This window comes from Artibeus jamaicensis, unplaced genomic scaffold, assembly GCF_021234435.1.
Source record: "Artibeus jamaicensis isolate MK-2021 breed Jamaican fruit bat unplaced genomic scaffold, CSHL_Jam_final contig_233, whole genome shotgun sequence".
Lineage (NCBI taxonomy): Eukaryota > Metazoa > Chordata > Mammalia > Chiroptera > Phyllostomidae > Artibeus > Artibeus jamaicensis.
Window position 1 is genome coordinate 40504409 of NW_026521486.1, and position 25185 is coordinate 40529593.

Below are 25185 nucleotides of genomic sequence, written 5' to 3' on the forward strand. Positions count from 1 at the left end.
TTGGTTCCCACCATAAAATGTTTACCAGCCTGATAACAGAGACTGACTCACACAACTGTCAAACACGTGATGCACTCATCTTAGAGGGGACCCATATTCCATTACTCTGTGCTAATTTAATGGTCCACACCAGGCTGAACGCACATTGCTAGAAATAAGATGCTGCTATTCAGTGGCATGGCAAAATGCAATGCCTCAAAGTCAGAAGATAAAGATTGTAGGAGCTAGGGTCCTATAACAAACATAAGAGATCTTGCTGCTATTTTTACCATAGAATCTCAGATTAGCCTATTTGCTTTGCAAACGCAAGCTGTTCATTACTATAAAAATGGACATTTCCCCAAACCCCCACATCAGTTTAATGCTTAGCTGTCAACCACTAAAATCCATAAACCTCCCATAGACCTGATGACCAGTGAGGGACAAGCCACAGAAGAGTTGTCTAGCCAACAAAAATGATTTATAAATAAGAAACGTGGAAGAAAAATCTAGCTGTCATTTCACTTGATTAGAACTTTTGCAATTAGAATCATTTCTTTAGAAATTATTTTAAAAACATAATAAAGGACTGTATTTAGTAATAAAAATAAAAGAAAGTACAGTATTTAAAGTATAGCCCTTCAGATAGATATCTAGTTCCCCAGTTCTCCCTATCTCAAAGATCTCACACATATATCACAGTATTCCATACAAGGCATTTCTCTTTACACCAGTGCCATCTTGATCTTCCCATATTTAATTTTCAGGAATAGATGTATTCACATGAAAGTGGGTAAAGGAAAATACAATCGAAGACCATGATAACTGGTTTTTCCTCTAGCCCTCACTCTTTCATATTATATGAGGAAAATTATAAAACAGTACTTTGGAACTACACATTTCTTAAAAATAATTCTCTTTGACCTTCAGAAATGCAAACTAAAACTTGTGATACTTTTCATTCCAGATCTTAAAAACTTGAGTTATGGAGATTCTGTTTAGAACCTTTCTCCTCCATTGCCATGTGTGTTCCTGACATGTTAAGTAATAATCTCCGAGATAGGGGTCCTATTTATAGCACTTCAAACAAACGCTTTGATATTGATAAGTATGGACAAGCCCTATGTAACTAGAGCTCACCACAATAATGGTAGGAATGTAATATGGAGGCTTTAAAAATAATGCCTGGATTACTTAAGGCCTTATGGTAGTTCTTTGGTGCAAACCCTGCCCCCATTTGGTTAATTGTTTATATTCAGTTCTTATTGTTAAGATTAAATCCCTGCCACTCAACACTAATCAAAAACTTGGTAGAGATGAGCAATATTTTCTGTTCTCAGGTAAATGCAATGACTCAATCAAGTCGCAAATAATAACATCCATCTGGATAAAGCCAGTCTAATGGAGGAGCAAATCTAGACCCAACTGCAAGTGGTCAGGTTTACCAAAATGAACACTGAATTGCCCATGTTGAAGTCATCGTGGAATTATCTAAGAAGCAGTTCTTTGATATTTGGTTCTGTTTTGTTCTGGTCAGATTTGGTCTTCTACAGAAGTTAGTGATGAACAATGGGGTACAATTCTCAGTGCTAGGATCTGTGCTTCTTTTTTGTGTTTTCTGTTCTGAAAGACCCTGTTTCCTTTGCAACAACATGGACGGAACTGGAAAGCATTATGCTGAGTGAAATAAGCCAGGCGGTAAAAGACAAATACCATATGATCTCACCTTTAACAGGAACCTAAACAACAAAACAAACAAGCAAGCAAAATAAAAACAAAGACACTGAACTACAGAACAGGCAGACAGGGACCAGAGGGGAGAGAGGAGAGAATTTCAGGGGAAAAGGGGAAGGATTCATAGGAACAAGTATAAAGGACACATGGACAACACCTAACAGGGGGGTGGAAATGGGAGGGAGGTGGGGAGCACTGGGTGGGGGGACTAGAATGGGAGTAAAAGACAGAAAACTGTACTTGAACAATAATTATATATATATATATATATATATATATATATATATATATATATATATATAACAAAAGACCCTATTTATCATGAAATAGGGATTTTTCCCTCCTAGCAGAGGGCTTAAATAAGCCAAATTTGTGGCCCATTTCTAGAAGAATATGTCTTCACAAGGTACTACTGTTCCCCACAGACTTTTCAGATAGATAGCTCACCATTCTTTTTCCCTTTGCTTCAATTTCCTCATATTGTTTATTTTTTAAAAGATTTTATTTATTTACTTTTTTAGAGAGAGGGGGTAAGGGGAGGAGAAAGAGAGGGAGAAACACATCAATGTGTGAGAGATACATGGTTGCCTCTTGCACAGCCCCACCTGGGGACCTGGCCCACAATGCAGGCATATACCTATATAGGGAATCGAACTGGCAACCCTTTGGTTCTCAGGCCAGTACTTAATCCACTGAGCCACACCAGCCGGGGCAGATCTCCTCACATAGTTTAGTTCACCATGTCTTACTATATGCTTTATACAATAAGTTTATTATATTTTATTATACAATGCCTTGGGTCCTTTTAAGAATAAGGTCATAAATAAATTTAAAAATGAATAAAATACTTGCCTCCCCAACCACAGCACACTGAATCTTATTCAAGGTTATTTTGAATAAAACATTGAATTTGCATTTCCTACAAATGCAGTGCTATTCTTAAGATGTAGAGGGGAAAATGTATTAAGTGAGTCACAAATTGCTTTTCAGCGTCTAAGACATTTTTGTGAAATTTAAAAAAAAAAAGCACATCATTGTTTCTATTCAGATCCATTTCCTGGGAAATGGATAATCAAGAAGTGACAATTTGTTAAAAAGTCATAAACATAAGGCAGTAAGTACACAAAAATAAAATAGCCAATCTTAGAAATAAGGTGCCTTGTCTCCAGAATAAGTCATAGAATTTGGGTGGCGAAGTAAGAGCTTCTTGGAACAATTTTGTTATAGACTTCTTAAAAGATTGTAAATTTTTAGTTTCCTTCATTACCTGTCCTACTTTAAAAACTATATATTAAATTATAAATAAATACTTTTTTAAGTATCAAACATGGTTTTTGCTTATTTATTCTTATAAATATCTTTTTCCCCATCACAAATTTTCCCAGATTTTATTAAGAGTAAAAAGAGGAAAATTAAATTTGCTATCATATTCTGTTCATGATTTTTGATAGTATAATACTGAAACAATTTTTACTATAGAGAGAAATATGACAGATAGACTTTAATTATAAATCACAATTTCCTTTTGATTCATTAATACTGTTTTGCTATTTCCTGTGACTTAACTGACACTAAAATAGTTCTCTATGTTATAATTCTCAAGCCCTCTGACTGCATTTATAAAGTTTACTCCATGGCTATTTATCCGTTTTGCATCTGTTTACATCTCTAATTTTCCCCAGTATTTTTATTATATATATATATATATATATATATATATATATATATGACTTCAAGTGTGAGGAAATAAATTTAAAAATATATTTAAAGCAAATTGATGACTACTATAGCTAGTTGTTTTGCCCTAAAAAGCCTTGCTTAAGTGGTTAAATTGTTAAAATCTTACAATCATATCTATAATCTATAAATAGTGAGAACAATGGATATTACATGTATTCACATTTACATCTGAAACCTGCAGGGCACTCGCTATCTAACAAATGAGCCCAGGAGGGGATCCAAGATGGCAGCCGAGTGGCAGGTAAACTCACTTCCTCCCAGGACCAAATCAGAATTGCAACTAAACTACAGAACAATCAACCTCAATAACCAGCTGAAGACTAGCTAAATGGAAGTCTTATAACCAAGCGTTTACAGAAGAAGCCACAACAAGACTGGCCGGAGAACAGAGATGCAAAAAGGGCTTGCCCCAACCCACATACTGCTGCTGAGAATCCAGAGGGATATCTCGGCAGCAAAGGTCTCTCTGAGGAGCAAGTGGATTCATCTCCAGGCTGAGCTCCCCATCCCAGAGTGCTAGAGCCAGGAAGAAGAACCCAAATAACATCTGGCTGTGAAAATTAGCAGAGATTCCATCTACAAGGGCAAGATGTTTGTCTTCTAAAAACCCAAGCACCCTCTTAAAAAAGCAATACACCAAATCTCCTTCTGAGCCACTTACCCTGGGATCCAGCAGAGGGAAGGCAGGTTAGAAGGTTGTGTGGCTCTGAGGAAAGGCTAAAGAAACAGCCACTAAAGTCCCTGTGGTGAGTCCCTCACTCACATTGCCCACAGACCTGATCTTTCTTGGGTCAACACTCCATTTATAAGGCGTCAGCCTGAGGGAATGTACTAGCCTCATTCTCCTGTGGCCCAGCCCTGCCAAGCTCATGCCCCAAGGGGAAGTCTGTTGGTTGCCACCAGCCTGGGCCCTTGGTGCAGACTTTCTTGAAGGATTCTGGGTAGACTCTGGGTGTCAGAGACACCCGGGAAAAGACTGGGTTATGGAGTTCTAGGGCAAGGACCACTTCCCCAGCCATGGGAAATCCACCAGCTCTTAATTCCCATCCTAACCTTTTATATGAAACTTTTATACGTAAAAAGGTTTTTTAAGTTCTAAATAGAAAACATGCTCCCACGTTTCATTAGCATTTAATTTGGTCTGGATGTATATATTTTTTTTCCATTTCCTTAGAGGCATTTAAACACTAGGGTTAAGTACCTTCAAACAGCTATGATCTCAAACTGTAATAAAAGATACACTTTTAGTAGAGAAAAAAAGCCTGTTATAAGTCCTTTTCTACTCAACAAGCATAACATCTACAGAAAATGTCCACATGCTCCCATTTTAAAAAAGATCTGTTATTTTCTGTAGCCACAGGTCACCAACGAGTTCATTTTTGAACAAAAAAGGGGGTGAGGGGTTCCAAATACTGTAGTTATACAAAGTTCTTATTTCTAAAGGAGGAAATAAATTTGATAAACTGGCAATCCACTTGAGGAAACTTGTATAAAGTACTTGCTTTGCACTAGGCACAGTTCTAAGGCTCACAAAGATATAAGAGTACATGGAGTATCATAGTCCCTGATACGGCGTTCATTAAACTATCCTCACTATTTTTGTTTTTATAGATGTTTGAGGATTATAATAATAAAACACATTTACTGATACCCAGATTCCAATATTACATGACTAGAGAAGTTATAGATGAGCTATCTATCTGTAATACATAATCACATATTACATAAGTATGTAATACTGCTAGATATGGATCTTCCTGAAAATGGGATAGGCGGAGAAAATATGCTGGTTTGGGGATAAAGATCATATCGAAAAGAGGGTTCAATGTGAGACACGGTGAGATAACTATGGATCTTCAAGTGTAAAGTATCTTGAATGTCGCTGTTTATCTCTTTCCAAATCGAGACATCTGAATGATAATATCCTCAACTCCAGCCACTTTATGAAGAGAGTTACATTGCTTCAAGTAGGTTGGCTTTAAATAATAGGTCATAGAAATTACCTACTGAGTTCCTATTGGTCACTGGCCAAATGAGTTCCTAATATTAGAGTCATCAACTCATAGTGAGAAAGACAAAAAAAGAGCAATGGGGGAGGGAAAGAAAGAGAAAAACAAGGCAAAACAAGATGAGAAACCAGAACCTGCTGGGACAGCCTTGCTCCAGTGACTGAGTTAGAGACTCTGAGAGATGGAATGAAACCTCCTTGACACTCAGCCTCTGTCCGAGACTCGCCTAACATTACGTGTCTTTTCAAGAAAAAAAAAGTTTCATTAAGATTTTCTGACATGAGATCTTTATCTCTCGAAAATCTAAAACACTCAGGGGAATGATTCTTTATGATCTGGTTGAACCTCACTCACCGAGAGAAAAATTCACCTATGAGACTGCAGATACCAACTGCCTGTACTAATCAAAGGCGAGCACATTGGCCCTCAGTTTTTCTAGGGAAGTGACATTCCTACTTATTACTTATCCCTTTCATTCTTCATGAAAAGCACTAAGACCACCTGTCCAGCATTTATACCTACAAAAAACTGACACTCTGAAAGGGAATACTGTCAGGATAAAATATTCACAGATTTCTGAAAAAGGAGAAAAAAAAGACTCAGGACAAACTCTGACTTGCCCTTTGGTAGTCCTCTCAGTGCTATTTAGTAGACAGAATTTATGCAGCCTTTTCCCCACCCCAATACATGAGCAGTTGGCTTCAGAAAGAGTAAATGAGGCACTTGTCTCTTCTAGATTTTGAGAATTAACTAATAATATATAGCATCTCTCTAATGAAAAATGTGTCTATTTTTCTTAAAACACTCAATTTACATAAACTAACATATCCCCTGCTTTTCAGAAATCAATGAACTACATCCCTGATGTTGATACATCACAAACTACCACCAGCCAATGGCATGGCTGTATATGTAAATTGCACCTGCATATGTCACTTTAGATAGAAATTCTTCAAGTCCCTCCAGCTAGAACTTGACTGCATAAATAGTCAGGGAACTTGGAGAAAAACCAGATCTTCAGGGGTTCAAGAAGAGGTTTAAAATGTCATTTTTTATGACTGTCTTCCTCAAAATTTATCACCATGCCTATTTTAATGATAACACTGAATGAACTATCTTTTCCTTCTGCTACTTGCAATCAAATACTCAGTTCTGTGATAATAATAACTACCAATTATTTAGTTTTGTAGCCAGGCTTTCAGCTAATAATGAACATGCAGTATCTTACAATGCTCACAATAACCCTATGATGTTGTTATGCACAAGGAAACTGAGGCAGAGACCTTATATAATTTGTCCAGCATCATGCAGCAGTAAACAGTGAAACTGGAAGGGTTTGGCTCCAGACCCTTTTTAAACAGCACACCGTTCTTCACTACCTGCCCACATTTGTTGATTTAAATATAGATTCTTCAGTTTATTACTCAAAAAACTCTTCATGCTTCAGCCTGATTGATCCTTCCAGATTTATCTAGTATTTCAAGACTTCACACAGAACCCCGACTCTGGACACATGAGACTGGCCATTTCCCCATACATTCTGAATTTTCTCCACTTCACTATTTTACTAATAGTATTTCAATACAAAATGCAGTCACTTATTAGAGCAGAGAAAGAACTGAAGCCACTTAAAAATATATAGATAGGAACTATATAATGATTGTAAAGGCTAATATTTATTGATTGATTACTATGTGCCAAAAACTGTGTTAACCTATTCATATAACTATATCATGAGCAAAATTATGTATAATAATATGTGTAACATGAAGGTATTGCTACCCTGATGTTACAGATGAGGAAGCCAAGTCTTGGGGAAGTTAAGTATCTTGTCTAAAACAACTTAACAAGTAAGGGGTAGTAGAGTCACAATCCAAATTCCAACTCTTTGACTCCAAAGAGCAAGCTCTTAATCATACATTCTAGACTTCATTTATTCCAAATTCTAATAGCATTATAGTTGTTTGAGAGTAAGTTTTATATCTATCTCCCTGTTAAACTGTACCCTTCTTGGAAAAAAGGCTAGATTTTGCATCTCTGAGTATCCCCCCCAACAATGACACACACACACAGTTTTGAGCATAGTGTTGGCGGAAGTGATGTAAGTAAAGGCAGAGTATTCTAAAGTAAAACGTCAATTTCAAGGCTTCTGGAAGGAGCACCCTTCCCCCACCCTGTTGAAGCACTACCTCTGTTACAGGGGCACTACTTTTGCCTATGGATAGATTGACAGGAAGCTGGCTTGCCAGAAAGAGCCAGTGTGTGGCAGGTCCTCTTCTGTACAGCTCCGCCTGATCCCGGTTGGAAATGGCTCACAGTCCCTCACCTTGCTCTGAATGCGGCCTGAAAAGTGTTGTGGTTTGTGAACATAATGGAACTCATGTTAATTCTCAAAGACCATAAAACACCAAGAGACTGTACAATTAGGTAAAAATTTTTAAAGGAGCCTATTTTCTGGAGATTTCTTATATTCCTGGTTGCACTGCCAGTAGGCAATGTGAGAAATATGTATCTAAAGAGAGCTATTAAAACACACCAGAGTCAGAAGATACCAATAAATCTGATTTGGGTTCTCAAATGGACAAAAACTCAAGTCAGCAAAATTTGAGACCACTTCTAATTTTTTCTGACCCCTGTGGGTCAGAAGAAATTCATACTGCTTTTGGGAACTATATCGGTGCAGGTATCACAGAGAACTAACCACCATGGTATATGAAAAGATCACCAGGTTCAAAGAATACCAGGTTCAGCAGATATGGATCCAGGTCACGTCAGAATGTCACTTTGGAAACTAGTTTGTAAGAGACCTGTACATAAGCATGGTCTTTTGGTTGGTAAAGTTGTGTCCCACGGGGTACTTGTTAACAATTTTGAATTTGCTATACAAGCACACTGGAATTAAGCAATTAAGCATGTAAACAGCAGATAGTTGAAACAGGTTCCTCACTATTAGAGACAGAGTTTACACATAAGCAAGGGGAGAAAGCTAGAACAGTCCACACTAACTGTATGGTTTTTATATATACTGTAGACTCTTTATATTGTATGTGTATATGTATGAACATATGTGAGTACATATACATATGAGTAAGCACACATATATGTTCTTGCTCTGTCAAATGACAGACTAGAAGCAATGCCACCCTAACAGTGACCATATCTCGCACCTAGATCTTTATTTCTAATCCTATTATTCAATAAAAGAAATCAAAGAAATGGTTGATCCTAGAACTAGGGCAGATAAATAAGCCTGGAAGAGGCTCTTGTAATAACAGAGAATAAGATACTTAAAAAAAAAAAGCACAAAGTCAACAAACTTACAATGACGATATTCCTTCTGTCAAAGGAATGCAATATACAACTGAAAGAGATACTAATGGCCAAAGCTGGAACAATTTGAGTAACAAAATAGTTACGAGGCAAAGCTGCATTATAATTCAAAGTATAAAATAAATGTCCATGACATAAGTGACAATTGAATAGCAAAATAAATGGAAAGAGACAAAATTCTAATGCAAAAGAATTCCAAATAATTTATATAGATATTCTACCCTTAAAGAGGAGCATAACTCCTACTCCTCTGTGTGGGCTGTACACAGTGACTTCTTTCCAAGGAGAAGAGTGTAGAAGAGGGTAAATGAGTAAGTTAGTGGAGAAACCTGGCAACCACTACCTCAGCCAAATGATCAAGGTTAACATCAAGAGTGGTAGGTCATGCTGACGCTGTGATATGACACAATAAAAATGGCACTTTATCTGTGTTTTTCTGTCAAAAGCCCACAGCCCTAGCCCAGTCATGAAAAAAACAGCCAGGAAGTGCATAAGGACGTAAGAAAATTAAATGTAATATGATATCCTGGACAGGATCATAGAATAGTAAAAGAACACTTGGTAACGATGAAGGAAATCTGAAAAAATTATGGACTTTTGGTAATAAAAATGTATCAGTATTGGTTGTCTAAAATTATTATAGTATCTGGTAAGATTTAAAATATATATAGAATTAAAATATATGACAATAGCAACATATTAGTTGGGAAGTTGATAAATGCACTATTGGGGGATATAATTGTCTATGGTTTGTATTATTTATTCAATAATAATGATAAAAAATTTTATTATGATGAAATACTTATCATTTTCCAATATTAAAAAAGAAACACTTGCTTTTTTATAGATAAGACTAATAAGACCTCTGTAAAATGGAGCGTTAGTATGTGGTCCCTAGACAAGTAAGGGGTTCCCAGTCTTGGAAGGCCAAGCAATAAATCTTGTCATAATAACTCAATACTTACAATAAAAAGCTTACAAAACATAAAATGTCTTGCAAAAACAACATTCCCTTTAAAAAAACTCCTCAGGTTTCAAGTTCTGTTTCTGAAACTATAACTTTCAATTTTCAAAAAACTTTCAGAGAGTGTAGGGAAAGTGGAGTGCACTTGTATACTGTTTCTCCAAAGAGCAGAATGGAAGTCTTAAATTCTGAACTGCAATGCAGTTGCCATATCGTATCACAGGACTGGCAATAGTTAAATGAAGCAAGGCATTAAAATGAGATTTTCTTTTTACCATTTCATAGAACACGGGGATTTGTGGAGTTCTGTTTTTTTCTGGGGTGTAAAGACTGAATGTAATATTTCAATCATACCTGAAAGAACATGAGTTAATATTTCACAGCTACTTAATCTATTCATTCAGAAACAGTAATGCAAATGTTTAAATATTTATGCTTCATAGGCAAAACATGGCACCTTGAATTATTGTGCTCTGCTCTCTTAAACCACTGACTTACAACTCATTTCAGATTGGGTACCAAAAAATCACTGCATTCACCAGGGGAGCACTGGCAATAAAGTCTTTATATTCAAAATTCTTTCATTTTTATTTACACATAAGCCTTATTTGCCTTTTGAATAAAATTAAAATATTCACCAATGTTGGTGATGAAGACGTTGACACCGTGCCTTTAATTTAACTGATGGATCTGACTGCAAGTTCCCATCATGTGTAAAATTCAAAGGCTCTTATGAGAAGAGTGATTCTGTGTGATATCCTGTTATTCCCAGACATGATGAGTGCCTTCAATATAAACTTCCCACCACAACCATAATCAAACTGTATGTTGGGTTTTCAACCAACCCCATCTTTTAGTGCTTCTAAAAAGTGTTTTGAGAGCATGAATAAGGTCACAGAGGAATCACATTAGTTGGAATGCTTTTTACTCATTTCGTGACCTTCTTTCTACTATCACTATCCCCACACTATTGAAGCAGAAAATCAGGTACAGACAAAAGCTTAGACCTTTCAGAGTGAATTTAAGAGTGAAGAGGTGGAGCTTCAGAGGTACACTTCCTTTTCCATCATCTCACTAGCCTAAACGATCTAGTAGCTCTAAGGGACATTTTCAAACTATCTGTCATCAAGTACCCCTTGATATAAAACACTGACAAGGACATATCACCTCTCTGCTATCTTCCCCAGTGATGCATAATCTCAATCTAATCATAAGAAGAATCAGACAAACCCAAATTGAAAGGCCTCAGTCAAAATAACTGGCCAATTCTCTTCAAAAGGGTCGAGGTCCCAAAAGGCAAGGCAATATTAAGGCCCTGTCGCAGACAGTAGGGTAACATGAAGATGTGACTTGATATTTTTCTATTAAGACTTAAAAAAAAAACCCAGACTCTCAGACTTTTGAGGTGATTGTATAATTCTAGGTAAAACATTACCCAAGTGAATTATTTACAAAGCTGCAGGAAACTGCGACCTCTGGAGCACTAATCTTTTTGATATCCTCATCTCCTAGAGGGCTGTTTGGTGGCCCATTCTGCTTCCCTTTTGCAGGTATTCTGGGATTTCTTTGGCTACAGCTGCCCATTCATCTCAAAAGGCAGCTCAGTAGCTGAAAATGGGAAGGAAGGATGCAGTCAACAAGTCTCTCTGAGCCCCTAATGCCTGCCCGCAGCTTCCAAATGGGTAAAGAAAGACTAGGCAGTGACAAAAGAAAATTGAAGACAATGAATACGTATACATATACTTATACAAATACATATACATGCATATATATATATGTGTGTGTGTGTGTGTGTGTATTATTTTCTAAACAGAGCCTAAAAGTGTTATGTCTGTCACTCACCAAAGGCTTTCCCCAACCCTTTAGAGGCAACTCATTGAGAAAATCTGTTTCACAATTTCAAGAACACACATGAATTTTTGCTGTTGTTTTTTTTTAAGACTTTATTTATTTATCTTTAGAGGGGAAGGAAAGGAGAGGGGGAGAGAAATATTAATGTATAGTTGCCTCTTGTGTGTCCCCTGCTGGGAACTGGCCTCCAACCCAAGCATGTGCTCTGACTGGGAATCAAACCACAGTTGTTTGGTCTGCAGGCCCACACTCAATTCACTGAGCTACACCAGCCAGGGCACTGTTGTTGTTATTGTTGCTTTTAAGTAATGTTACTATAATCAGACCACAAAATCATCTGCTGGACCCATTATGGTGGCCAAGTAAATGGGAGTTACAATCCTCTCCTCTCAGGACCAAGCTGGAATTACCACTTAGAACAACAAAATTAAATATAGAACAACCAACTGAGGACTAGTAGAACAGAAGTCTTATAACCAAAGATTTATAGAAGAAGCCACATCAACACTGGTAAGAAGGGTGGAATGCAGAAATGGCTGGTCCTGCATCCACCTGAAGGGCCTGTGAATCCAAAAGGATATTTCAGCTGTAAAGGTCCCCCCTGAGGAGCATTGGGTCTCAACCCTATGCTTGGTTCCCCATCCCAGAGTACCAGAGCCAAAAGGAGGAGCCCAATCTAATTGTGAAAATCAATAGGGGTTCTGACTGCCAGGGAGAGACAGGAATTCACTAGAAAACAAGGCACACTCTTAAAGGAGCAGCAAAAAAATCTCATTGGCAGCCAGTCACCCTGATCTCTAGCAGAAGGAAGGTGGCTCAAAGGTTTTGTGGCTTCAGGGAGAATGCAAAAGGAACAGCCTCCAAGGTCCCTCGCCAACACCATCCACAGAACCCATCTTTCCCGGGTTCAGCACTACTCTGCATGTGGCATCAGCCTAAGGGAATGCACTAGCCCCACCCTCCAAACTCCTCATGTCCTTCCTCTGTCAAGCTCTAGACCTGCAGAGAAGCCACTTGGCTGCCACCAGCCTGGACCCATAGTGCAGACTTTCATGGAAGGCTCTTGAGAGGTCTGAGCAGACTCAGGGGAATGGAAAAAACTGAGTTGTGTGACTCTCAGACAAGGGCCACTTTTTCTTTCACATTCCGGCACCACCATTTTTGTGTGGAGCCTTCCTTCCACAAATCTTGGTCTATTTTAGACTACTGAACTCTTGTGGTCTCACCCTGACAACTCCCTGAGACCCAACTCCACCACAAAAGTCTACAAATCCCAGCAGGTGGCAGCTGATGAATGACCTCAAATGCAGAACTGGCACCAAATGTGAATCCGCACCAACCTGGTAAATACCACTGATGCCTACCTGGTAACTTCACTGAGAAACTACCTCACACTCATCACGTACCACAGAGGCTCTTTCATTGACTGGGCTAATAGGCAGCTGGCAAATAGAGGCAGCTCTGTAGTGGTCCCAGGCCTTTTGCTGACCTGTCCCTGGCCTTGGTGCTGGTGAAAGCCAGACTTGGTATGCAGCTTGGCCCTTTCACATGCACTGAGGCCCAGCAGAAGCAGCCGCACACTATCGACCACTTTATAGCACCAAACAGGCAGCCCAGGGCTGGTCCAGAATCCCTCCCAAGATCCCCAGCACCGTTAAACCCAGTGGCAGGCTTTAGACCACATCAGAGGATGACCCAATTAGCTCCACAAATAGCACACCCAAAGGGAGATCCCAGGCACCAGACCCTGCTGGGGTGAATTCCACTTCATGGAATCGGTTTCCACACAGCAGCACATACACTGCAGTTTAGGTCAATCCTCATATTCAGCCAGCCTCAGGGGCAACCTCACCAGCAAATGGGCCAACAGCAATCAAAATTCAGCTATAACAGGAGAACTCACATAACCAAAACAACAGATGTTCCTGGAGCTCTTAGCACAGGTGATCAGAGAGACTGTGCCACAGAGCTTCACAAGACACCTACTGCATAAAGCTACCATACCAAGACTGGAAGACATACCAAATTTACCTAATACACAGAAACAAATACAGAGAGGCAGCCAAAATGAGGAGACAAAGAAACATACCACAAATGAAAGAACAAGAAATCCCCAGAAATCAGAAGTAAATAAAATGAAAGCAAACAATTTACCAGATATAGAGTGCAAAACAATGACTGCAAGAATGCTCGAGGGTTTAGTAGAATGGAATAACTCAATGAGAACTTAAACAAAGAGATAGCATAAAAAAAAAGAGAGAAAACAAATAATGAAAAGGAATCTTTCAGAAATTAAGAACACAATATTTAAAATAAAGAATGCCAGAAGGAATCGATGGTAAGTTAGATGAAGCAGAGAATCAAAACAGTGATTTGGGAAAACAAAGTTAGCAAGAAAGACCCAATCACAATAGCAAAAATAAAAGAAAAATTTTAATTAGGATAGTTTTAAGAGACCTCTGGGCCAACATCAGGCACAGCAAAATCCACATCATATGGGTGCCAGAAAAGGAAGAGAGAGAGCAAGGGCTTGAGGATTTACTCTAAGAAATAATGACTAAAGACTTCCCTAAGCTGGTGAAAAAAGAAAGGACGCACAAGTCCCAAAAAGGTCCAAACCAAAACATATCACAATTAAAATGGCAAAGGTTAAAGACAGAGAATCTTAAAAGCAGCAGGAGACAGACAGTTACCTACAAGAGGCTTCCCATAAAACTGTCAGCTAATTGCTCAACAGAAACATTTCAGGCCAGAAGGGACTGGCACAGAGTATTGAAAGTTATGAAAAGCAAGAATTGCATTGTAAAATTAATTTTTTAAGATTTAATTTTTTTTACTTTTAGAGAGAAGGGAATGAGAAAGAGAGGGAGAGAAACATCAATGTGTGGGTGCTTCTTACATGCCTCCTACTGGACACCTGACCCACAACCCAGGCATGTGCCCTGACTAGGAATGAAACCGGTGACTCTTTGGTTCACAGGTTGGCACTCAATCCACTGAGCCACACCAGCCAGGGCTGTAAAATTATTTTCTGTTGTTTTGTTGCTCTCTTTACTATTCTTCCAGTATCTGTTTTTTTTTTTAATTATTCCCATTACATTGTTGTACAAATTGATACTGCTGCAAAAACTTATTTTAACTTAGTAATAAATATTTATACTCTTTTTATAAATATCCATATTTATTCTATCTGTTAACCTAGTGGAAATTGTAAATAACTAAAAATTAACTTCACTAAAATCAGCATCATTTTTTTGTTAATTTATTACAGGTAGAAGAGATGGCAGTTGATTAGATATGATGGTTGAAAACAAGGGAGGGGTCAATATTATTACAGTCTTTCAAGTCTGCAAACTTTGGATTATGGTAATGCCCAGAGATTAATATTCAAGGAGTGTAAATCGGTAGAATAAGGGCAGATGTAAAGATACAAAGACATTTGTCTAGTCTCACACTGATGAACAGACACTGTTCAGACTCTCAGACTATGTGCCCTCCTACTACCCCAGTTCCCGAGGATGCTCCCCTGAACTCTTCAGGCCACCCTGTGATTTAGCAATTAAACAGCTGACCTTGGCAAAGAAAAGGGCTTCCAGGACCCTATTCTTATGGTACAGCTCTCATCTATTTTGATAGTTGATAAAAAATTTTAATATCAACCCAGGTATTCTCACAATGAAATAAAACCTATGAGAGGAAAGGCCAATTTAATGCTGAAGCAGATGATTAATTCAAAATTGTAAATAATTAGACTCAGCCTCCTCCTTACTAAAAGTTAACTCTAAAGGTCCTTTCCATCCCTAAGCCTTCTAATATTATCTTATACCAAAATTAGAAATTAGTTTATATTCTAATTTGACTGATGACATTCTAATGGAGTCAAATAAAATAAATAGTAAAGTGATCAAAAATTGAAATTTACACTATAAATGTGTTTATTTAAATTAGATAGTTCTGCTGTTGAGTTGGTAAAAGTCATCAATATTTGAACATGGAATAAAGCAGGCAATTCAATCTGTATGACAAGGAGATCACAATATATGATTTTAATATAAAATCTAAGATGTCTGCAAATAGTGAAAAAAGAGACAGAAAATGACAGCTTAATTAGTTACTCATTGCCTGACATTTTACTATAGAAATAAAAACTCTAATATTATTGAAGATAATTTCATAATTCTGATTGAAAGGTGGAAATGAGGAGATCTAAAAGCACTGATGGAGAATTGTTTATTAGAAAGATGACAAAGTTATTTCAAATACTCTCTTCTACAGTTTTGAAATGACACAGCAAGAAGCTACTACTTTAAAGGTACTGTAATCTGCCCTGTGAAAAATAATAAACAGCTCTTAACCTCAGGAATTTGCCATTATGAAATACTTTTGCAAATATGAAAGTTCACAAATATGAAAGATAAAGCAGAAACAAATCATTTCAATCTAAGTCATGATGCATTAGATATGCTAATAAAAGTCCTAAATGGAAAACACAACACATAGGAGAAAGGAATTAAATAAGTTCAGATGTATAACGAAAGATTTCAGACAAGTGACAGCATTTAAATTGGACTTGAACAGAAAACCAGCAGGCACAAATGAACACAGAAGGGCTTTCAAAGTGGGAGGCCATCTAAGCAAGTTTATGGTAATAGAAGAGCTCAGGGCAAACCCTGAAACATCCCAACATCTATCTCCAAATATTTCTTAGTGAAGGGCCAATGTGAAATGTTTATTTATGTCATTTTCTTTTTATTGAAAATGAAAAAAAATCTTTTCCCCCCTTGAAATATAGATCTGAGAGATCCCAAAAATCACTCCAGGTAAGTGATTATAATATAAAATATACTAAGGAAAATTAAATATTGTTAATATAATATAAAATATATTAAGGAAAATTAAATATTGTTATATAAACATTTAAGTTTCTCATTAAGTCACATCACCTGGCCAACACGTTAATACATAATAAATATTCCATAACAACTTCTTTGAAAATAAATTAATAAAATTTCCTTCCTTTGGGTCATAAATATAAATATTCAGAAGTAAAGAAAAAAGATTATCACTTCGAGTATCAGATACATACATAATTCAATCAATCCTGCATGAGGACAGAATCATAGATTGAAAGGAAAAAGGGGTTAAAAAACCCACAAGCTGCAACTGAGAAAACCATTACCTAAAACTTTCGTAGGTAGAAGAAAAATCGGTGTCAGTAACAAACATGTACATTATGATATTCCATTATCAACATTTCTTAAGTCTCAAAGACGTGACAGGTAGTGGGACGAGAAAAGAGTCTGAATTTTGCCTACTGAATATGCTCTCAGGAGTCAACTACAAGCAAATAGAGGGCTATTTTCAGGGAAGGATTAATTAGAATAAGAAATTTAAAATAAATGAAAAAATATAAAAGGTTTACACATGTTCCTCCTAAATGAGTTATAATGTCGTAGACAACTTACAAGTAAGTTCTTGAGTGAAGCCCTGGAATCACTTATTTCATATCATGATGATGCGTAATCACAGAAACAAGATATTGAGTGCACTTACCAAATATTATCTTCAAAGATAATTAAAAATTTACAGCATCCATACACATTTCACAGATAAATGAAGTTTCCACTTATTATAAGTATCACCATTTAAAATGACTAGATTTGAAAAAAATAAAAATAAAATGACTAGATTTAATCAAATACAGAGTAGTAATAACACGAAGCTCTTTCTCTCCCTGTCCAGCAGACATCACAGGCTGAGCCCTTTCATCAAATCATCGCCTGACAGTGAGCTACGTACTTGGTGGCCTGTTTACAACCAGTTCCACAGTAGAGCCCCATGGTTTTGATGCAGAGCTGTTCCACTGCTGCTTCTGTATTTTAAATTAAGCTACAAACATGTAGGAGACCATTCTGCATGGTATAGACCGAGCTCCCACTCCAAGATGCACCGGACCCACGCCCATGGATAGGTTCTCCTGAGGCCGCTTTGAGTCTTGCTTTTTGCTAAAAATGCCCTCACCCAGATTTGTGGCAAACACTTACTGCAAAGTAACTTCCTAAAATCCAACCTAAAACCCTTCCTAAGACCAGTGTAACCGGTCCAACCACTTTTCCCTTTTCATTTGCCAATATCCCTCTTCTGTGATGTGATTAGCGGCATTGGCTCTTTTGTTTTCTGTAAAAGGTAACCACCTAAATTTAGCAACTTGTGCATAGTAAATGAGGACCATCAGGCAATGTGTTGAGAAACCCAACAAAGTCCAGTCACGGCAAGGACCACCACTTTTGCTCCCCTTGAGAGAAAAGTCATGCTGTCTCTTTTCCTCCATTGGACTCAGTAGTCCATGTGAATGACTCATTTCATCCATAATGACGCAGACACTGTGGGCCGGTGTCCGTATCACACAAAGTCAGCTGAAGCACAAGCAAATGAAGCTTGTCAAGTTTACCTCCACTGATTGCCTTGTAACCCAGACTATTCGGTTTCTCAGCACTTCAGGTTTTCAATTGTTAAAATGAGATTTAAATATTCTTTCTTCACATCCCTTGAAGAAATGGTGGGAATCATGGGGATGATTTAAGTAAAGTGGTTTAACTTGCAGGAAATCAAGTCCATTTAAACTGATTATTCATACCAAGGCCAAGTAATGCCTCTGCACTCTCATGCCATTGCCAATGTGTTTAATAAAAAAGGACAAATGACTAGGTTTCTTCTATTCTAGATGAGTTCAAGGCACCTAATTTCATGTCAACTGGTTACTTGCTCAACAACATTATCATTTTTGTATAGCACCAAATACAAGAAATACAAGAGATGTTCACTTCAGAAATAATTTCAAGCTGATGAATTGAGTCAAACACACTATCAAAATTCTGACTCAAGATCACAAGGCTTCTGAAAGCTCCTAATATGGTGAATGTTATCACCTGGACTGTCTGAAGTGCCCGAGCTAATGAAACAGGATGTGACTGTAAGCAAGTAACACTTTCAAGCATTTTCTACCTTGCATTTTTGAGCAAAACATTCTCTCTAGATTGAAAGACCAGACTATTTCTTGGTTTCTTGTGGTTAAATTCATACATAAAATACAGATGTCTGAAGAGTTTTTCCACAATAAGAGGACAATTCTAAACTTCTGTTAAATGCAGGTAAAACATTCCATCTGATCTGAAGTTACTTAGGATGTGTGCTGTATGCTTTATTGAACTCTGCATGGTGCTGTCCATATGTTGATAGAGGGCACTTGATATATAGCTAGTTGAATTGAGATGTGCTATACAGATAAATGCATATCAGATTCCAAAGACTTATAATTTTTAAAAATGTAAAATTTCTCAGTAATTTTCATATTGACCCAATATTAAATGATAATATTTTGAACATATAGGATTAAATAAAATATATTATCACATTATTTTCACTGGTTTCATTTTAATGTTGCCACAAGAAAATTTAAAATTGCATGTGGCTCACCTTATCTTTCTATTGGAAAATGCTAGTCTAGACTGTCAAAAAAATCTACTCTTCAAATAATATTTCCTAAAAAGGGTGATACATGTACAAGATTTGCAACAACTATTAAATACGAGAAAACAAATATAAAGAATAGGAAACAATCTCTGCTGGTAATTACACTGTATTATGAAATACAAGCAGCGTCATATATTGCACTCTGATTTAAGGAAAGAACTTGAGAAATTATGTCAGATAAAAAAAAATACATGAAAACAAGTATAGTCATCTCATGTTATTATACCACATATAACCATAAGCTGGAGTACCAACTTGTATAAGAATCTATGTACACAGTGACTATTATTACTGCATTATAAAACTAGTATTTGGATTTGATACCTTTTATATATTTTTAGTGGACACTAATATGCTTTTTAAATTTCACATATATTATTTAGTTGAAAGAGTTTTCAAGAATCATTTAATCATGATTTTAATTTTGCTTTTTATATGTCATCCACAAACTGATAATCTTGCTAACTGTGAAAAATGCTGCTTTAGTGCACATGGATTATACAGAATTATACACTGAAATTTTTCACATAAAATGTAGAGCTATATTTTTGGATTAAAGAAAGAACATCTTACACCAATGTTAAGAAGTTACTAGAGCACTTATAAAATCACAATACTTTCCTCTTATTTATTCTACTAATCAGATTCTTTTCTAAGGAATGTTTAAAGTTCTTTGACTCTTCAGACTTCTTTTGAATGTACTGTTAACAATGGCACATTGAAGTTTAAAAACTAATCAGCATCGTATGAACCAGTAGCAATCTTTCCCCCAAAACACTGATGATCCAATGACAACATGAGCTTAGAAAATCTCTTATCTAAAGATTTCCCTTGTTTCTAAATCCATGTCTCAAAAAGTAAATTATCATTTTTATTGGAAAAATTTTCTCCAGTCTAAAGATCCAAATCCTTCAGTCTTTTAACTACATCCCATAAATAACCTCTTTCTCTATTTTTCTCCCTAACTGGACTCCCTTTCGCTTGCTCCTGATCTCACTTCAGCTCTCACTGTCACAATCTGAAACAGCTCCTTTATATATTTCACTGGCCCATTCAATGTCTGCTGGTATTCTTTCAAAATGTATAGTAATCATTTCTCTCTACTTAACTTCCTGTAACATAAAACTTGCTTCCTAGGAATGTTTCATCCACTATTCAGATAACATAAAATGTCAGATGACATATTGCTATACTTTCTTAAATAGCCCTTGAATTCATAATTAGCACATTATCAATTAACAAGGAATCCTGGAGTAAGGACAGTGCCCACGGTTGAAGGCTTTTATTTATGTGCCAGAATTCGCAATTATAATACTGTAGAAATATACAGTCTATTGTTATGACTGCACTGTTGGCAGCACACTGCCAGGGGGCTGAGGTCCCGGCTCTGCCATTTATTAGTTATGTGACCTTAGGCCTATTACTTCTTTGCCTCAATTTCTTTATCTATAAAATGATATAGATATGGTACTTATCTCTTATTGTAAACATTAAATGGGGAATAACATGAAAAATGCTCAGAGAATACCGGGCACATTGGAGACAACCAATAGGTCACAATCAGTATAGGAATGTTCAAAATTCCAACATCAAAAGAAAAAAACAATTAAATTCCAAGGTAACTCTGATCTTCAAAGCTATTCAACAATTTTGTGACTCAGAAGTAAAAGGAACAGGAGAATCATAAAAACTCACCTTTTAAAGCAAGACAGTAAAATATCTACAATTTTTGCAATTCTGGATTGAATTGTCATGGATACGAAAGAAATTGGAACTTACGTCCCTCATTTCTAAGTTGTTAAATTAAAATCTTTTCTCTAATTTCCTACAATTACTAGGGAAAGGCCTAACTTTTGCCCCTCAATTAAAATGTTTATGATTCATCATAAGAATGTATATGATATACCCTAGATTTATATCATCTTGGTATAGTATATAAGGCATAAAACTCTACCATACTCAGACTGGCATTAGTTCTTTTTCCATTATTCTGAGCAGCAAAACTCATTTTCTCAGTAAATAAAGTTTAGTGAAGCAATGAGGCATCAGTCCCTATGGGAAAACACAAGGTTTTCTTGTGAGATTTCTTCAGAATGCATGTAGAATTTGTGTAAAGAAAACCTAAATAACTAATTAAATGAATAATCTGGCAGAGATGTAAAGATCAAAAAGATACAGCATTGATAGTCTCTAAGAGTAAACATCAAACAACATTAGGCCACTTGAGCATCGTCTTGTTTGGGATGTAACTTGAACATTGCAGCCACTGAGTCTTATACAACTGTTTGGTAGTTGTTGAAGGGTGGAATATGATCTCTACTTCTTTCTCTATCCTCCCTTATCACTCCTTAGAAAGGAGAAAATACTAATTGGGCCTAATTTCAGGGCATCTAATGGACTATGTGTGTGAGTGTACAGGAAAATGGCCCAAGGTGTGTGTATGAGGCACTGCAATTAGGCATTTCCCTACCTGAGCCGCAGAAGGGATGAAGGGAGATGCCCCCTCAAAACAATGCAGGCTTTTCGACCAAACTTGTTCCTGCATGAACAGGAGTGCTCAGGTATTCAGACCCTTGGAGCTTGGCTGCTGATTCGTATATAATGGGGAGAGAAAAGCCTTAGATCTTGAGCTTTAACTTCATGCTTCAACTCCATTTACCAGTGACCTCTGGGAGGGAGTTTAGGGCACGTACGTAGCCAAGTGAAGTTAAATGCTCTTTGTCTTCCCATTTGGCCTCTGTATGTTCAGTCCCTGGAACTACCTGCAGAGACGGTTATCTAGGCCAGCAATTGTCAACCTTTTTCTTCCAATAGCACACATATACTAATTACTAAAACCTTATGGCATACCAGATAATATACTATATTTTTTGGTGATTTGATCAAAAATATGTATAATTTTGATTCATTCACACCAGACAGCTATTGTGCTGGTTGTTGTAATTTTTTTATTTGACAGTCTAAGAGAAAAGAGGTCAGTGCCCCTGACTAAATAGTCAGGTATTTCATGTTTTAAAAATTCTTGTGGTATATACATCAGTTGAAAAGCGCTGATCTAGGCCAAGGCGAGAATTTCTGGGTACCTTAGCTTTAACAACATTTAAAAACACCTCAGTATTGATCCTACTTAAACCATAGAAATAGTGAAAAAACACTTAAGAAGAAAAAAATAGTACATTCTCTCTCTTTTTTTAATCTTTAACAGCTACTGTGATACACAGAGGGAGAACATACTTGCAGAACTCTGTACAACTATTTGTATGGCAATCACCAGATGCAATTCTAGCATTTTATTTTGTTGTTGGTTTGTGAGGGTATATCATTTGGGGGGGTTAAGGGTGGACACTCAGTTGTGTTCCCATGAATGATATAGGATATAAAGATTATAGGAAACTTCAGAGATTATAAAATAGAGAAATTTGAGAATCATTACTCTACAGATATAAAACTAGATATCTGCAAGTTGGATACAATGAGAAATCATCAGATCCAAATTTATTATGCTACTGGAAATGAAGAAGATCTCTATTTCAATATCCTAGTTAAAGAAAATAACTTATTCTAAATGTCTCATGTAAACACTTCAGTAACATTTGGAAAAGCAAGATAAAATTAAAGTTAAAAAACGGTCATTTTAGTATACTTGCTCCTTAAAGCATATTCAGTAAGCATATTCTTAAAGCATTTCAAGATCAAGAATAAAAGAAAAGACAATGTCTTACCTGCCATCTCGATCCCAGTCATACACCTCTACTTTGATTGTTCTGTCCACAGGAAAACATACACAAAAAGTTACTTAGCAATATAAAAATAAAAATAATATGATTAAGAATCTAAAACTAAGTCGTGGCTTTTTCATATAAAATAGTATATATGCCTGAAGGTCTCACAAAGTAGATGGAAGTTGCTTTCACTAATTGTATTGCTATCACTCAATTTATGTCTTAATGTAAGTCTCTAAAATCTGCATGGACCTTCAGAGGGAGCAGGAAAAGTATCTGGGAGTGATGCGTGGTCTGACAGAGCTCCTTCCTCAACAGGGAGGCATCCAGCTACTTTTCTACTCCTGAAAAACCTTGTTAGAGCAGGATTTCTCATCCCAGCATGGAGTAGAACCACACGACGAGCTTGCTAAAACACAGATTGCTGGGCCTCATGAGCAGAGTTGCTGGTTCAGGAAGTTTGGCTTGTCCCTAAGAACCTGAATTTCTATAAGGCGAATCATGTGAACCACATTATGAAGATGACTTTCTAAAAGAAAGAATGACTAAGTAAGTCATAATCCTATTCAATGAATAAAATGACAGTCAAGTAGTATGATAAATATTAAAATAAAAATAACATACCTACAATCAGCAGTTCCTTCCATATTAGTTAATAGGATAAATTTCCACTTTTCTAATATGCAAGTAATAAGACAAATAGATTGGTTTTTTTTTCCTTTCTATTTATTTGCTTTCCTTCTAGGGTGAATAGAGTTTTTATATTATAACCCTACAAGAAAACTTTCGTAAGAAAAACAAAAAGCTTGGATACTAAGAAATTTTCGGGCACATTGTAGAAAGATCCTCACACCTACTTGTAAAACATTAGAATCTCCCTGTTCTAGATCTATAGAACTTAGATGATCCAGCAACCACGAGAACAGTGTTGCCAAATAGCGTTTTCAAGAGTTTACAGGGTTGATAATATATCTAGCCATAGTCTTATATTTCACCTATTCCCTTATTCCAATCCAGAAAGACAATAACAAGTGAAAGCCTTGGGGCAGTGAAAATTCTGGAATGACTTTTGAATGATATTTTTAAAGTTAGACTAATAGTCAATAGGTTTTTAGCACTTTCTACGTTTTTGGTGTTAGAAAAAGTCAGTTTAGCCAATTTTAATTTGTGAAATGATTCCTCTTCCTCCAAATCACTGTGGATTTAAAGAAAAAAGTTACTTTTTAAATTCTAGATAAATCACTCATTCTTTCGTGAATAGAAATTTACATTGGTGAAGAAGCCACCTTAATTTTTTTTTAATTGAATTAGGATTATTGCATACAAAATCTCTAGGGAATAATCAAAGCTCTCAGAAAACAGTCCCTTATTTTACCTGTCATAGTCGCCGTTACACAACGCTCTGACTGAGATCTTGAACGCTTGCCAAACAGGATTCAGAGTGTTTTTCACAACTTCTGTTTTATGACAAATTGTAAAACTGCAAAAAAAAATTTCTCAGTTATTTTCATGATTCAAGTATGACATATTGTTTTAGTTGTCATTCTCCCCTTTCTTTATGTGCAGAATAAATGTTGCCAATCCCTTTGTTGCTGCTATATTAGTTAATAAGGGATTTGTGGTATTAAAACTTTAAAGATCAGCTCACTATAATACAAAGCAATAATATTTTTAATTGAATTTACTGTAAGTGATCTTCTGCAAATTCAGTAAGTTCTAAAGCTATTTTGTAAACAATCTCTAAAACTTCAGATGGGATATTAAGATAGTGAAAAATACCCGTGGGTCACTAAAAACATGACGGTCTTCAAACCCTGGGGAAAGAAGTGTTGCTGGAGTACTGGGGACAAACACTGGGTTTGAATTGGTTTGAGAACAAGATGAGAAATTGAGACTGAGTGTATAAACAACATTTTGGGGGAATTCAACTTTAAAAAGAAAAAGAGAAATTGGGGGTAGCTTAAGGGGAATGATTAGTCAAGTGAAAGGTTTTGTGGTTGTTACTTTCTAATTTTTTTTTTCAAAAAGGAGAAAATAACAGCAAGCTTGTGAGCTGAAGGAAAATATCCACCAGAGAGGAACCAACGTGTGATGTGTGACAGAACGAGGAGAAAGGCCAGAGCACCATCCTCAGGGCAAGGGAAGCAGAGCTAGGGCACCAGTGCAGGAGTTGCCCTTGGGAGCACCGAGAGTCACCCTTCAGGAGCACTGGGGAAGAAGCCACAGTACCACAGCATGGGGTGGATGTTATGACAAGGCCATACGGAAGTTCTCCAATTGCTTCCACTCTCTTATGATATTAGAAGCATGACCAGCAAAGAAG

General features: G+C 36.6%; 1 protein-coding gene across 2 annotated transcripts in view; it reads right to left on the minus strand.

Annotated features, from left to right (window-relative positions):
• The window catches only part of CPNE8 (copine 8), a 183487-nt gene that overhangs the window by 61307 nt on the left and 96995 nt on the right, over positions 1 to 25185 (minus strand). For both annotated transcript variants that reach the window (XM_037139711.2, XM_037139713.2), the window contains exons 9-10: positions 24238 to 24342; positions 22863 to 22904 (exon numbers count right to left, since the gene is read on the minus strand). In XM_037139711.2, the coding sequence (XP_036995606.1) occupies positions 22863 to 22904; positions 24238 to 24342 (147 nt within the window). The remainder of the gene's footprint in view (positions 1 to 22862; positions 22905 to 24237; positions 24343 to 25185) is intronic.